We start from the raw sequence: 16,972 nt of genomic DNA, 5'->3' as shown, positions 1-16,972 counted from the left end.
CATAGCACTCATGTCCATCTAAGATGCTAATTAATATATTTAGCTGTTTGCTTACAGCCCGTTTCCCTCTCACTCAGATGTAAGTACCACGAGGTTGAGGATTTTTATCTGCTGTTTTGCCTTTCTACTGATGCATCCCCAGTGCCTAGAATAGAAGGTAGGCACTAAACAAATAATTCTTGAATGAGGCATAATGTAGCACATTATTCAATTTACCTGTTAGCCCTCTCTCTCACAATACTGTGAACATTTTGAGGTCAGAGACTCTATCTAATTTGTATTTGTATTCCTAACACCAAACTCCTGTGCATGACACATAACAGGAATTCAATAAACACATGCTGAATGAAGAGAAGGGGAGCAGAGAAATAAAAAATCGCTCATGTTTACGAAGCTTAGGTTTTTATTGAATTCAACAAGCATCTGTGCAAAGATGAGTAAGCCAGAGCCCCTGCTCTAGTGGAGAGGGGGAAAGACATGGATAAATATGGAAGCTGATGCAATGTGGTAAGAAAAGGAAAATAACCAGGATGACAAAGGAGAGGATGGATGCTGGGAAAGCAGTCAAAAGAGGGTCGTGTAGGGCTTCCCTGGTGGTGCAGTGGTTAAGAATCTGCCTGCCAATGCAGGGACATGGGTTCGAGCCCTGGTCCGGGAAGATCCCACATGCCGCGGAGCAACTAAGCCCGTGCGCCACAACTACTGAGCCTGAGCTCTAGAGCCCACAAGCCGCAACTACTGAGCCCTCGTGCCACAACTACAGAAGCCCACGCGCCTAGAGCCCATGCTCTGCGACAAGAGAAGCCACGACAATGAGAAGCCCGCGCCCCACAATGAAGAGTAGCCCCCGCTCGCCGTAACTAGAGAAAGACTGTGCACAGCAACGAAGACCCAACACAGCCAAAAATAAAAACAAATAAATAAATTTAAAATAAAAACAAAAAAAGGGTCACGTAAGCTGGGCTTTAATGGCCGAATAGGAGCTTGCCATGCAGACTGTTGGGGAGAAACAGCCTAAGCTCAGCTGCTCACTGCCCAAGGCATGTCTACGTAGACACAAGCTCCCCAGTGTTGCCCCTTTCTTACTCTAAAAGGTCCCCCAAGAATCTTGGTGCTCAATAAATGTGAACAAACAGAATTGCCATATTCCCATAGTCCTCCTTTCCCCCTCTTCACTCCAGGAAAACTCTGTATCTGACAACAGAATTACCCGACGGCTCCACTTGCCACCATTTAGGGTAAAAGAGCAAAGGCCGCATCCAAACCCCAGTCCCGGTTCCCAGACTCATCAGCGACTGATATCTAAACACAACCAGACCACTAGGATGGCAGCCACTTAGAAACCCAGAGAAACGGCCATTCCACAAGCTCTGTCAAAATGTAAAAAAGCGAAAATCCATTTAGAAAGTGCTGGAGCTTTCCAACATCAGAGCCAAATACGAGAACAGTACGATGTCTATGTAAATATGCACATTCTCTGTCAGAGCCCACGTCCTGAAGCAGGAGCTGGGCGGCTACAGCATCCTCAGCTTCCTCGCCCGGCATGGCCTGGGCAGCAGCCCCTGCGGAGCAGAGCAAAGCCATTCCAGCCAGGAGACTGGACCCCATGACCTCATAGGCCTGTCCATTTTCTGATGCCTATGACTCACCACGGTTGGAACCGGCTTTTTTTCTCCCTGTCTTTTAAGAGAAATGAGAATAAGCTTGTCTCATTCATTTTTATTTGCTGCTTGCCTGGTGGCTTGGACTGAACTGGAGAAATTCCACACACACACACATCACACACACACCGCACACGCTCACATTTCCACCCACGGCCCCCACCTCAGGGCACACACGTGTCTACACGTGCATCTCACACCACAGCTGCTGGTCCAAGTCCTCCTGATGGAGTCCAAGCTCTTCCCGAAACCATGACTTTTCTCTCCTAGAACGGGGACTGCTCACCCTGCCATGCATCTCCATCAGATGTGCTGGCTTCGCAGACACGATCAGGACCATCTCTCCTTCTATATCTAGTGCATACACACAACCCAGGGACAAAATTCCTGGGTACTGTGACAGTCGAGAGCTAACAGGTACTGACCACATCTTTTCCTCCCCTCCCCCATTTATACCATCTTGATCTCCTCCTAAATCTGTGGCTTCCTTCCCTTCCCCTCATTTTAGTCTCTATTCTCTTCAAGTCTGTTCTTTTCTCCTGAGTTCCTTTAAAAGTGCAACAGCTGTGACATTAACAGTGATGACTTAACGCCCATTATCATGCAAGCACTTGGAGGGCCCTGAATTGCCTCTGAGGTCTTTCGAAGTTTCTGACCATGCTCTGGGCCCCAGACACGTTTAGCTGAGGCCTGCTTCCCTCAGCCTGCCTGGGAAGGTCACGTGGTTGTATCCCCAAACAAACAGGAATAACATTGGTCATCTAACATCACCTCCTCTCCTTCAGGGCAGGCTTACTGTTCTCATTAAGAAAAGCCATCATGGTCTGTATGATGAGAATTCAGCTTTGGTCTCCATTTTCTCAAAGTCTCTTCCAGTCTCAGTTCTTCCTGCTCTTAGACCTTCCTAGCTTGTACGCACTCTCTCCCCAGCACAAGCTGATGCCTCCACCTGGAACTCTGTCCCCTGACTTTCCCATGGTTGGGGCTGCTTCTCGTCATGAAGGCTAATGCCTGAGTCTCCTCCTGTCCCCTTAACTGTCCCAACCCCTCTTCACACCAGTCATTCTATCATACACTCCCGTTTTGTCTTCTTCATAGCATGTAAGATCTGAAATGCCCCTGTTCCCCTGTTTCTTTTCTGCCTGTCTCTCCCAACTGAAAGGTCAGCTCCACAAGGGCAGGTGTTCCGTCTCATTCACTGTCTTCACCCCAGTGCCTAGAACAGCATCTGGTACATAGCAGGTACTTATACAGTCATGCAAATGGAAGCCTCGATAGCTTCGTACACAGTTCCGATGGCCTTTCTCTGGGCCCCCAGAAGATGGAAGTTGAGTCTCAGTATGTGCTCAGATGTGCCATAGCATTTTCTGCATTCTGAGTGTCAGGGACAAAGGATCTCTGGGGTTCTGATTTTAGAAAAAACTTTAATTCTTGGCTTCTCCAGGACAGATCAGGATTGGCTAATTAAAGAGAGTGGCTTGGTCAAGGTCTGAACCAGATTCCTCCTATCAATATTTTCTTTCTACGTGTTTCTATCTCAACATTTTGTTTTATGTGTGTTTGCACCTTATTGTCATCCCACATGTCACTGTAAATCATTTAAAAACATAGATACACATGACATATTTCTGGTCTTAGAACCTGGGAATTCACCCAAATCGATTCCTGGCCTCCACACAGGCCCACGCCCAAATCAAACGGGATTTCCACCCAACTATTAAAAGGTTTCGGGGAAATCACTTCCCTTCAAACTCATTCCAGTGTCTCTCAGTCTTTTTATTCCTCTCTCAAGGGAAACGAAGGCAGCTGTGATCACGTGCCAGGCTCGAATGCTTAAGACAAGCGATCAGGTTGACAAGTGGGAAAACACACACGCGCAGTCCTTACCGACATAGCCTGGGGTCCCACAGGCTGTGGACATCACGTCTCCTTTGCCCTCCATTTTGGACAATCCAAAGTCACTGATCATGATTTTGGACTCTTCATCCTGACTGTAGTACAATAGGTTCTCAGGCTAAAAAGAAATGTAAAAAAAAAATCTGTTTTAACAGCTGGGTTACTTGTGGGAGCCTCACCAAACCACCAAAACTTAATGACAATGGAAGAACAGACTTGACCTTTAGACACAGTAAACGCCTTAAGAAAAGCAGTGTTTAGTGAAAACAATGCAGGGTGCCTTATATAGTATTGGGCATTTACGGATTTTCAATAAATGTGAGCCCCTTTCCCTTATTAGTATTTTCTCTACTTAAGAACCATGAACCATATATTGAGGCAACTAGAAAGCAGATGTCTCTCAGACTTGTCAATTCATTTCTTGGGTTAGGGGCACAGAGATTCCCAGAAAGAAAACTGTCTTTGCAGGTGCTATTCGGTTTCTTTTTTCTGACCCTTGTCAGCAACCTGTCTCCAACCTAAGGGTCTCTCTCCCCACCCTAAGGGACGTCCCGTGTCCATAGCTCGGGCACATGCACTGCACTTCCCCCTTTCCTGGACCAGCTGATATCCGAGCGCTCCACTCCCTGGGAAACAGGGGGAGGTCATCACCGAATGAATCGGAGGCAGAAGATCTAGAGCTTTCTAGCCATGTGTCCTTAAAAGCTCTGTTTCTGTAGAAGACGGGTCAAGATGGTTCCTCGTTTGCTTCCCTGACTGTAAAATGAAATGTCAGAGCTCAGGCAGCAGTAATGCACGACATGCAGCAAAGGTCCGATTACAGCTCCCGTTTCCACTCTAAGTCTGTATACATCAGTGGCACCCCCGTGGTGTCTACATGGGAGGGGCTTACGGATGGCAATCCTGGGGTAAACCAGGAGACAGCAAAGTTTCGTTTGTATGACATCTTGTGGAAAATTGGGGAATCTGGTTGTTTCCGGCAAAAAATGGGGGCGGGGCTTATGGAGACGGAGGGAGATGTTGAGCAAGCATCCCCCCACCCTTGCTGTCTCTCACAGTAATTTTCCATCCATGACCCCTCACTCTGCTCAACGGCTATACATCCCCATGTGTCCTTGCCACATGTGCAGCCCAATTCTCTCCCCTAATGCAATGCCCCTCTTGCAGGAGTCTTGAATAAAGCCTTCCTTACCATTTTAACATGTGTCAGAACCATTTTTTTCTTTAACTGAACCCCAAGGAAAAAAATACTACCCCTCACTCAAAATAACACGATACATCATTCACAGTGACTTTAATCTTGTGGATGAAGCATAAAATTAGAGAAAATCAAATGTATGCTTGAGGATGCTTTCAATTCCTTTTAAACTAAAATAAAATGAGCCAATCAATAGTAGAAACAACAACACTTAGAAAGCAGAGGGAAATAATCTAACCAAACAGTGCACGTGGCTCATGGCTTCTCTGAATGTTTAGGGATTCGCCTTTGATGAACAGTAAGAATCCAATCATGGGTGCAAAGAGAATTTTTTTTTTAAAGTGTCTGATTTTATAACTTCCTGTCCCAGTACTTCTACAGCTGTAAAGTCAAGGATCTCATGCTCCTAGACAAGGCTGCATCCAGGCAGGAGACGGCCTAAGAGCCCCGAATCTCTCCTGATACCTTCCTCCTACAGGAGACGCATTTGGATCAATGAACTGCTCTTCTGAAGGGCAATCGCCAAGGAGGGTTCAGTGGACTGGCCATTCTCAGCTTAGGTCAATACTTTTACTTACCTCAAGACTTAGTAAGCACAGCAGGGCTTTACTTGCGGGGAGGGGTGCACAGGGAAAAAGTGGGAGGGAAGATGGGCTCAGGGATGATGTGGGTGGAGGCCCCCACTAGGCAGTAGGAGGGCTGTGAGGGGTGGAGGGGCAGGAGGAGGGAGGCGATCTTACGATGCTTCCTGGGATCCTATGAGGCCCAGGACTCACCGAAAAATGATTTTTCTGTATTTTACGGCATCTTTGCAAGACAATTCGTGGCCAATACTTGACTTGGGATGTCAATTCCAACGCTTGTTCACATAGCAAGCTTTTAAAAGATCTGAATCAACACTTCCTGTAAAGTTCATGTTACCTATAGTCATACTCCTGATCCAGTGTTCTCAACTGGGGACAATTTCGCCCCCCAGGAGACATTTGGCAATGCCTAGAGACATTTTTTGGTGGTCAAAACTTCAGGACTGGTACAGGTATCTAGTGGGTAGAGACCAGGGACGCTACTGAACAGGCACAGGGCAGCCTCGTACAGCAAAGCATGACCCAGCTCCAAAGGCAACAGTGCCTAACGGGAGGAGGCAACAGGGGACGTTTCACTTGTTTTGAAAAAAAGACAACTGATCATCGTTAGCAGCTTCTGGGGCAAGAAGACACAAGAATACCTTTCCGAGGGGAGAAAGAGGTATAGCCACCTGTGGGGGTAGGGCAGCATCTCAAATTGTGCTCTTATCTTACATGAACCCAATCATGTTCTCTATTGCTGTGGCCTCTATCACAGAGTTTAGTTTTCTTAGAGGTTTACAAAAATTTAATTCCTGAACCCCAACTTCCTCCACATAGATCAAACTTCTTTGTGCCTCTGAAAAGAGACCACAGAAAGGTCCTAAAATGGTAACATTCTATCCACAATTACAAGCCTGGTGATCTTAAAGTTCTACAGGCTGGGAGCTGCATGTACTTCTCCAAAAGCGTTACCTGCGTGTAAAAAACATGATCTCCCATAAAGCCAGTCCATCCATGACCCCTCACTCTGCTCAACGGCTATACCTCCCCATGTGTCCTTGCCACATGTGCAGTGGAGCCCAATTCTCTCCCCTAATGCAATGTCCCTCTTGCAGGAGTCTTGAATAAAGCCTTCCTTACCATTTTCTAAGGGGGAAATAAACATTGCCCATCTAGGAAGTGGCTTACCTGCTTAGAAATGATTTCTAGTAAGTACACCACATCACATCTCTACGGTCACTAAACTAACTTGTTCAGGAAGAGCTAGCTGCCTGCTGTGGCCTGGAAGCACAGAACCAGCATTTCGTGAGGGCACAAGAGAGCAGAGAAGGCACGGCTGCCTGGTACAGAGGCGCCAGGTCACCTTACCTAGCCCTTACCTGGCTCTCTGAAGGACCTGCAAGTCCTGAAGATGAACTACTTGTGCTCACGGCCCATTTCACCCATCAGGAGGCTAGCAAAGGCTGTAAGAAGTCCATCAACATCCTCAAATACCCTCGTCCAGCAGTTCTCCAAGTGTGGTTCCCAGGCCAACATCAACATCATCTGTAAACCCCTTAGAAATGCAAGTTCCCGGGCCCTGATGCAGACCTGCAGGATCAGAACCTCTGGGGTAGAGCCAGCAATCTGTTTTTACAAGCCATCCAGACAGTTCTGATGTAGGCTAACATTTGGGAGCCACTACCCTAGTCAATGGAAAGTGATTAACATGGAGAAAAGCAAAAACTTCACAGTGAATTCCTATGAAAGGAAAAAGCCACACCATTTTATACCTTGACAGCCAGTACCAGATGACGGCCGGATGTTAACATTCTGTTTTAACACACGTTTACCATTTATTCCCTAAATTGATTTAGATTGCCCGTAGTTGTGTATAGCATGGCTTCAGCACAATATAATCCCTGTGTTTCTGATAGGAGTGGTGAGTATGTGTGCTGGGGTGAGATGTCTATCTTGACTGGTGCCGTGAGTTCTGGGGGCTGGACCTATAACTGCTGTAGAATGAAGCCACTTTATAGCCTCGGGTCAACAGCGCAGATTTTTTCCTGTTCCTCAAATTGATATGTTCGATACCTACCCTTGGTACTATGATACCTACCCTTCGGCATCCACAGAGACCCTTGGGCCAAGGTGACCAAGGCCCAGATCCTTCAGTGCTATTGGTGAAGGGTGAGTATTTCAAAACCTCATAGGGAAAAGATAAGAATGGAACCGACAGGACATTGGGAGAAGGCTGTAACTGTATGTCATTTAACCCATCTTTCTGGATAACCTTTTATTTCCTTTCTCCCTCACCTCACACCCTCTATCTACTGCTCCCTTTCTTTCATATGGTGGGTTGCACTGAAACAGGGCTGGAATTGGGAAAAGACTGGAGAACTGCACTGGGCAATCTTCACGGCATCCAGGTCTTGAACAAAATTACCCTCTAGATAAGTTTGAAGCAATACACAACCTAGCTCCCCATGGCCCTTTCGCTGTACAGTGGTTATTAAATGTCCCAAACAATGGCCAGCCCCGTTGATCTTCATCATCTTTCAAGCTACCTCTGGGTCCCAAAGACCCTGATGACTAACAGTACACAAAGCCCACTGTATCTACATCAAGGCAACCTCATCCCTCCTCTGGAGCCAATCTGCTCCGACAGGTGCATTGTGGGTTGGAAAGTAACTGGAGGGTGTTGCTAAGCGACAGCCTCACCTTGAGGTCCCTGTGGACAATGCCCATTCTATGGAGATAGTAGACAGCATCCAAGACCTGGCGGATCAGAGTGCTGGCATCTTTCTCTGTGTAAAATCCCTTCTCCACTATCCGGTCAAACAGCTCTCCACCAGATACACTGTTAAAAAAAAAGAGAGAGAGAGAGAACCAATCAGTATAAGTTAAAAAAGACATGTTAAATTTTTCAGTGAAAACTACCAATAAGACCTTTCAATATGGTGAAAAACCCAGACTTTATTTCAAAAATTAATCCAGGGCTTCCCTGGTGGCACAGTGGTTGAGAGTCCGCCTGCCGATGCAGGGGATGCGGGTTCGTGCCCCGGTCCGGGAAGATCCCACGTGCCGCGGAGCGGCTGGGCCCGTCAGCCATGGCTGCTGAGCCTGAGCGTCCGGAGCCTGTGCTCCGCAACGGGAGAGGCCACAACAGTGAGAGGCCTGCGTACCGCAAAAAAAAAAAAAAAAAAAAAATCAATTTTCAGATTTAAATGTTGCCCCCTTATTCCCCAGAAGCTATATCAGGGCAGTGTTTCTATGTCATGATGGTACAGATGGTTCAGGACGAAATAAAGTAAATAAAAATCAACCAGGATCCATGGACTGGCCAGGCCTGAGAAGTTTCTCTTGGCCTTTGCCTCCATCCTGCTGGGACAGCATTAACTCAGGATAACCTTCCAGAATATCAGCATCATCAGTTATAGGGCGATGACACTGGATAAGATGCCTCCTTTGCATGCGAGTATAGCCTTAAAGGTTTGGGCGGTGGGAGGGGTGCTATGGGCAAAGCAGGAAGCAGCCAACAGGACGTCCGGGTTCTTGACCCAGTTCTGCTCCTAAGATGCTGAGAGGATGGGCACTCCTGGAATCTTTGCACCTCAGTCTTTTTATCTGTAAAATGAGGTAGTTAATCTAGTCAACCACTCCCTGAGAGGCACCAGAGCCTTAAAGCCACTTGTGATTTACAAAAAGAGATAGAAGAACGACACTCCATTACATTGTTTTACTTTGGTTTTTGTTGAGAATATTTCATTTCAATTTCTTTGAATTTCAGATTGCATTACCATTTTTTTTTTGTATTTATCAAAAGGGGACCTAGGTCGCTAAAGGTTAAAAAGCCTTGGTGGACAGAGACCCTTTCAGCTCTGAGATTTGATGTTGCTCTGAGTTGAACAAAGTAACAGAACTGTTAAATCCTGAATAGAAACAATTCAACTGATACCTTTGCCTTCAAATTCTTGGAGTACAGACTTCTCTAAGAAAAACAATGCTTTGTGCAAATAATTAAGCCATCCCTTGAAATTAGCTTCAAGGGATATATCAGCACTATTTTAATAAAAGAGAAAAAAATTTTCCAAAAACAAAATGAAAAAGGTGTATGTGAAATATCAAGATCATAAAAGTTTCACAAACAACTTTTACATCTTTAAAAGACAGGCCCCAGGAGTGACACACACACATACACTAACACACAAAGCTATGATTCATTTTCTTCAAGTCAACGCAATTAATGTTCAGTAACTGAGCCACTGAAATGTTCTTTTCAAAAAAACTAATAAAACACAATTGCAGCTATAAGAGGCCTATGTATTAGAGTCTTTCCCATTACATATAATCATTCCAAGCCATACTGCGCTTGCATAATGTCTCATTTCCAAAGCAAACTGAGCAATCTAGATAAAAGAAGAAGGACGCTCAGGAGAAATAAAAAGCAATTCAAAGAGTGAAAAGAAATACAAACAGGGGAGCAACTACATCCTGATGACCATGTTGTCTACATTAACCATCCTTAGGTGAGCTTAGATCCCAAGACATTCCCTCTCAGGAACTCACATCAAGTTCTCGCCATTCTTCATTTTTCTGGAAGCTTCTTCCAATGATTTCAATGGAAGAACTTTGCAGAGCTTGAGGATGTATTACAGGAGATGCACAGTTGCCAGGGGTAGGGAGAACCTGCGTGCATTCACTTGGAGGCATTCACTTCACTGAATCATTTATTCAATCATTCATTCCACGTGTACTGGGCGCCCATTAGGTGCCAGCCACCCTGTGCAGCCGGTGCCAATCAAGGTGGCATTAGCTGCGCCGGAGGAAAACCCTGTCTTGATTGTGCCCCTCCTCATTCCCTACATCAGCCCACCTTCAATAATGGTACCACTTACTAGTGTTCCAGTGCTCTCTTACCGCTGGGCTGCCTGCTACTCACATCCTCTGCAAGGTGCTGGAAGCCCTCGAGCAACAAGGCTCACCCCTGGGACTTCCCTGGTGGTCTAACAGTTACGACTCCGCATTCCCAATGCAGGAGCAATCCCTGGTACGATCCCTGGTCAGGGAACTAGATCCTGCATACCACAACTAAGACCCAGCACAGCCAAATAAATAAATAAATAAAGCTCACCCCTTCCTCCACCTCCCACCCTTAGCACTCTGTGACCTGCACTTTGCCAGATCCCTTCCCTCCCTCAAAACTGATCTTTCCTGCTTCCCATTCTCTCAAAGTCCACCTCTCTGCAATGTGATATAAGGTATTAATAGCCATTGAATAATATTTTCACTGTGATAGGTCAGCAATGCAATAAGAATTGAAGCATCAGAGTTGAAGTTTAAGATACTCCTGTCACATGTAGTGTCAGGGTCTCAATTTTCTGCACATTTAGTATTTCACTTCTTAAATTCCAAACTGCACCAGGGATTTATCTTTCTGAACATTGCTCAGAAAGAATGTCATTTCCTTAGAAACGAAGGAACAGGGTGAAAGTTTAAAAAACTTGCCAATAAAAAATGTAACAATACTGATAAAAATACCTTAAAAGTTTGTAAATCACTTTATACTTTCCAGAAATCTCCTTAAGCACACATTTCAAAAGGCCATTCTTACAGACTGGATGTTTGTGTGCCACCGTCCCCCAATTCATATGTTGAAGCTCTAACTGTCCCCCTCCCCCAAACTCTGTGATGGTATTTGGAGGTGGGAATTTACGGAGGTAATTAGGTTTAGTTGAGGTCATGAGGGTGGGGCCCCGATGATGGAATTAGTGTCTCCATGAGAAGAATAAGGGACACCAGAGAGTTTTCTTTCTCTAAGCCATGTGAGGACCTAGTGAGAAGGCAGCCATCTGTAAGCCAGGAACAGAGGCCTAGCAGGAACCAAATGTGCCAGCACCTTGATCTTGGACATCTCAGCCTCCAGACTGTGAGAAATACACCTCTGTCCTTTAAGCTGCCCAGTCGCTGGAATTTTGTTATGACAGCCTGAGCTAAGACACCCAATCATTTTCAAAATCGCTTGTGAACAACCAGAATCCCAGAATCACGGATAAGGAAATACATTTAGAATTGTGGCAAGGGGCCTGTCTCATTTTCAGGCTGGCAGGACACGTGGAGGTTGGGGTGGTGGGCTGCTGAGCTGACAGGTTGTTTGCTGAGTCAATATCCTTCTACGGCAAGCTTCCAATGTGTGCGGTTTAAAGGTCCTCTTTGGAAATGGAGTTCCCCAGTGAAAACACGCAAAGCATCAGAATGTAGTGGGAAGGATCAGGGGTCAGGTGATTGGAGAAAAGGAATAGGACCATAACAACAGGTCAATAAATAAAATTACTTAATGGCAGCTATGGGAGAGAGGTTCAGCTTTAGGGGGATGTAGCTATAGAGAAGGAAACTGGCTACCGAAGGCTAAGGGAGCAGAAGACAGGAATATGGTTTGAAAAATTCTCTACTCCTCTCAATTTGAACTTGGACATGTATTCAGAATAACCTGCCTTTGCAGTGAACTTGGGTTTGCTCAGTCTCTGATCTTCCTTGCCTATTAACACTGCACTGCTATCACTGTATGTGAATCTTAACTATGCAAAAACCAAATAGTTGGACGTAATGATCTCAATAAAATTATTTACTTGCAAAATTTTAAGTAATGCAAATCTCTTCAAATTAAAAAATAGTCAAGAAACAGAATTTCAGAGTTGCTGGATCAAGTAAACTAAGTTTTGATTCTATACTGTAATATATTCTGTAATGTACTATTATATACAACTTTGTCAGTATACCATGCATCCACTGTTAATACTGGGCAAACCATGTTGTTTTTTACATGCACTTGAACTTCATCTGATTTTGGTAGATATTTTCCTCTTATTTTAAGATTTACTGCTAATTATAGTCTAAAATGTTTCATATCTTACATCACCCACACGTTCATTCAAAAATGGTACTTGTGCTAATGCTGAAAAATGGGCTCCAAAAATCTATTCCTCTAGGAGTTACATTTAATAAAATATGAAGAAGGCCAGTGGAAACCAGAATATGTCACCCTCAAATATGCCTCTTCGACATAAAATTATTTTGAACTGAAGGCAGTTAAGAAGCAAGTAAATGTAAAAGAAGTTCCCACTTTTCTGTCTGAAGGCAGGAAATAAATTCTCCTTTCACTGGAGACAGACTCTTATCAGCCCAGAGTGAAACTGGCAAGTAAACCATGTTCAACTAACCCTTATCATCTTCGTTACACGTCTTCACCATTTACTACCCTTATTACAAACTACTTTGTCTTATCCATTCTTCACAAATTTATTGTTTGCCTAAAAGGTATAAAAGCTTCCTGCCCTGGTCACTTCTAGAGGTCTTCATTCCCTTGTGAAGCCTCCTGTGGATATGTAAAAATTCAATAAAATTTGTTTGCTTTTTTTCCTATTCATCTGTCTTTGTGAGTTTCATCTTCAGATCCAGCCAGGGACCATCTGAGGGTTAAAGAAAAAAACTTCTTCCTTCCCCAAAAGGCCAAATAGTATAGTGCTGTGCTATTAATATTAGAGACAGGAGTCTGAGAAGTATTAGTGCTGATACTGGGGATGATAAAAAGCAGTGTTACAGCAGATGTGGCCCGAAATTCACAAGAATGTCAGATAACTAGGCAGCGCCAGTGTTCAAGACCCGGGAGGCGTGGCTACAGGAGCCACATGGCTTAATGCGCCCCAGAGCAAGGCTGGTTAAAAACGCGTGTTTTCTAAGAACATTTCCCCTATTTAATCCTAAGGGGAAGGCAGTCCTGAAACATACAGGTTGTGATTGAGAAGCTGCAGACAAAGCATTTTTCAACTGTGAAAGCCCAAGGCCCAGATGACAGAAATTTCTTTTTCACCCAGCCTGGAGAAAGATAAAGACCATCAGTCTTTGCCTCAAGCGAGTCCCGACTTGGCAGCCCCTGCAACTTCCTTCCTCCCATGCAGGGCACCCGCTGTCTCTCTGTCCCCTGATCCTCACGACTTCATGTGTCTTTGGTGCCCTCACTCTCTGCTCCTGGGGGGACTCTCTCACCCACTCTGGGACGATTAAGGGTTTGTTTCATGAAAACTTTGTCCTCAATATTTCCCTCCTTCAACAAATCCCACCTTAATAATCAAAATACCTTTATTCTCAGAATTCAGTTTCGCAACATCTTCCCAGCCTCAATCTGTTCAGAAGTTTCCAACACACAAACACACGCTTCTCCGTGGAATGGGGCAGAGAAATGTAACCCCTTGTGTGCCACTGCATTTCGATTCTGGCTCTTTTCCCTTCTCAGTGTCTGGGTGTTATGGACTGAATTGTGTCCCCCAGCCCCCAATTTTTTTATGTTGAAATCCTAACAGCCGCCCACCGCCGCCCCCCACCCCCACCCGCCCCAGCCAAAGTACAACTCAGAATGTGACTGTACTTGGCGATGGGGCCTTTAAAGAGGTAATTAAAGTTAAATGAGGTCATACAGGTCTAGTGAGAGAAGACACCAGGGATGAACACAGAGGCTGGACCCCGTGAGGACATAGTGAGAAGGCAGCTGTCTGCACGCCACAGAGAGAGGCTCCAGGAGAAGCCAAACATGCCCACACTCTGATCTTGGACTTCCAGTCTCTAGAATGCTGAGGAAATAATTTCTGTTGTTTCGAGTCACCCAGTGCGTGGTATTTTGTGATGGCAGCCCAAGCAGACTGTCCATATTTGTGTACTGTATCTTTGAATGTATACTCTCTTCATATTTTTTTCAAGCTTTATTGGGGGAAAACATTTTTGCTACTTTACTTGCATTGTATGCCTTTTTATTCACCTAATCAAATAGTCTTGCATCAAGTGATAAAATACGCTGTCCCTGTTTCCAAGGGGTACACAGGCCAGTGTGTATGGGGGGCAGGTGACCAAGATACACAGACAAGAAAAACACAGTACGGATGTTCTGATGTTGAAGGGAGAGGGGGTGAAGGTGTTTTGGAAGACCACAGAAGGCCAGGGGACAGGGCAGGAAAAAGTGAATCGGAGCTGTCTTAAAGGAGGAGCAGTATTTAGTCAAGTGGAGAAAAGTCCAGTGGGCAGGCAGAGTCCAGTCATTTGAACGATCATGAAAGGAGTTTTTGCTGAATTAATTTTCAGGGAAATAGACTCAATGAAAGAAGCATTAAGTGAGCACCTTCTATAAGCCCACCACGTGGCATGCAGTTAGTCTCTATTTGGGGAGCTACAAATTAAGTTCAAGTTGACCATCAAGACCACTAGCAACTAATGACTTGCCAGGCTGACGTGATCCAGGCTGGCTGACCACAGGACGTCGTAGACGGGAGAAATCCGTGGTTAGGGAAGGTTCCTGAAGGAGGTATCTGAACTTCCTTTGTGTCCTCAGCCTAGCACAGCACTCACTGAATGGCAGAAAAGTGCTGGCTGATTCCTGAAGGAAGGCATTAGGAGGAAGATCATGACAGGCAGGGAGAAGAGGGAGACGCAGGAACGGACAAGATATGCAAAGAAGCCAGACTTATCTGGAAGATGTGACCGGTGAGGATGAGTCAAATCACGAAGGATTCTGGAAACCACACAGCAGAGACTGGATGGGGTGCATTGGACCACACTTAATTCTAAGCTGCTTGTGATCCAAGGCAACCCACTTCTGAGAGAGATGCTACTGAGAGTGTGACCATCTGTGCATGTGGGCGTGGAGGGGAGGGACATCTTGGAACCAAAGTCCTTTTGCAGGGTGTGTACCCTGTCCTCCAAAGCAGGTCTGTCCCTGCCATCCTGGAGGCCTACTGCTTTTACGGTCTCGGTCCTGCAGGCTTCCTACCACCTTTAGATGTGCTCACAAGAGCACATCTAAAATCCATTCCTCCGACTCCATGTCAACCAGCTCTGTAGTGTGCACTGATCTTCCATCCATCCAGGCAACAACTTTCACTGCCTTTGGTGGGGCCTCAGTGATTCCTAACAATCACCTCTCCCTGTTTTCCAGCTATGCCCCACCAGCTCCCATCCAGCTGCCCCTCAAGGCTGGCCAGGAAAAATGTGGTCACAGCCAAAACAATGGGTAAGAAAGAAGTGAAGGTGTTTTAATTTTGTATATGAAACGTGCTTGCTGAGACTCTGATAGAGAAATTCTACTTTTGCATTACTCAAGAAAAGGATGAAAAGATTTGCTGAAAAAAATTATTAGCATGCTCAAGATTAAAACAGTTAATCTCTTCCATCACCTGTCCACATTCCAAAAAAAGATAAGTTAATTACAAAATCATTTTTATGGGCCCAGCACGCTTCCACTGCACTGCCCTGCTACAAATCATTTTTAGATTTTTGTATTCTAAGATGGCAAAGCGTGTCTTATCCATATTGAATCCCCAGGATTTATGACTTATATTCTAGTGAAGGAGGAAGAGAAAGGAAATAAATGAACAAATAGGTAAATGTGAAACATTCAGAGAGTTCAAAACGCTGTGGGGAGATAGAAACAAGCCTGAGATGAGTATGTGGTGGAGTCACTTTTATGTGGGCTCCGAGATGGCCCCACTGGATGACAGGGAAGAGCCAGGCCAGTGATGATCCGGGAGAGCTTCTGGGCAAAGGGGTGAGCTTGTCCTAAGACCCTTAGGACAGCACAGGTCTTTCTTAAGGTATTTGGGGACCAAAAGCAAAGTCATGGTGACTGGAATCTGGTGGGCAGAGTAGAGTGGTTGAGAGAGACAAAGGCTCAGGTCATGCAGGGCCATGTGTTATGGGTTGAATGTTTATGTTCCCCACCCACCCCCACCAAATTCATATGTTGACCTAACCCACAAAGTGATGGTATTAGGAGGTGGAGCTTTTGGGAGGTAATCAGGCCATGAGGGTGGAGCCCTCATGAATGGGATTAGTGCCCTCATCAGAGACCCCAGAGAACTAGCTGGCCCTACTTCCACATGAGAACACAAGAAGTTGGCAGAACCTGGAAGAGGGCTCTTACCAGAATGCAACCATACTGGCACTCTGATCTTGGACTTCCAGGCTCCAAAACTGTGAGAAACAAATTTCTGTTGTCTATAAGCCGCCTGATCTATGGTACTTTGTTATGGCAGCCCAAATGGAAAAAGAGGCCATGTAAACTAAGATTTAAACAGGGGGGTTATTCTACATCAGATGAGGTATCATTGGAGGGTTTTCAGCCAGGAGACAGGGGAACTGGTTTACAGTTTTCAAAAATCACTCTGGCTGCCTGCAGTGTGGACAATAGGTTATAGAGCAAGAGTGGAAGAACGCAGATCATTGCGGAGCCGCTGTAGTGATCCACGTGACAGAGGCTGGTGGCTCAGCTTGGGGAACACTGGAGTCTAAGAGAAGTATACAGACATGAGGTATGTTTTCGAGACACAGTAGACAAGACTAACTGATGAAGATGATATAAGGCATGCTGGAAGGAGAGGAATCAAGAACGTCTCCTAGATTTTTGACTTGAGGAACAGGTAGGTTATTTGAAAAGGGGGTCCCGGGTGAAAGAGCAAATTTGGAGGGGTTAAAAACAACTAGGGCAGTACTGACCACCAGAACTTCCTGTGATGGTGGAAATGCTTTTTATCTGCAATCTGATGTGGTGACCCCCACTCACAGAGAGCTACGGTGCATCTGAAATGTGGCTAGTGCAACTGGAAAACTGACTTTTAAATCTTATTTAA

General features: G+C 45.4%; 1 protein-coding gene across 1 annotated transcript in view; it reads right to left on the bottom strand.

Annotated features, from left to right (window-relative positions):
• The window catches only part of CAMK1D (calcium/calmodulin dependent protein kinase ID), a 417,459-nt gene that overhangs the window by 53,558 nt on the left and 346,929 nt on the right, over positions 1–16,972 (bottom strand). The window contains exons 4-5 of the mRNA XM_060160644.1: positions 8,022–8,160; positions 3,549–3,675 (exon numbers count right to left, since the gene is read on the bottom strand). Of these exons, the coding sequence (XP_060016627.1) occupies positions 3,549–3,675; positions 8,022–8,160 (266 nt within the window). The remainder of the gene's footprint in view (positions 1–3,548; positions 3,676–8,021; positions 8,161–16,972) is intronic.

This window comes from Lagenorhynchus albirostris, chromosome 1 (assembly GCF_949774975.1).
Source record: "Lagenorhynchus albirostris chromosome 1, mLagAlb1.1, whole genome shotgun sequence".
Taxonomy (NCBI): domain Eukaryota; kingdom Metazoa; phylum Chordata; class Mammalia; order Artiodactyla; family Delphinidae; genus Lagenorhynchus; species Lagenorhynchus albirostris.
The sequence above is the reverse complement of the archived record's forward strand: the minus strand, read 5'-3'. Positions and strand labels throughout refer to the sequence as shown.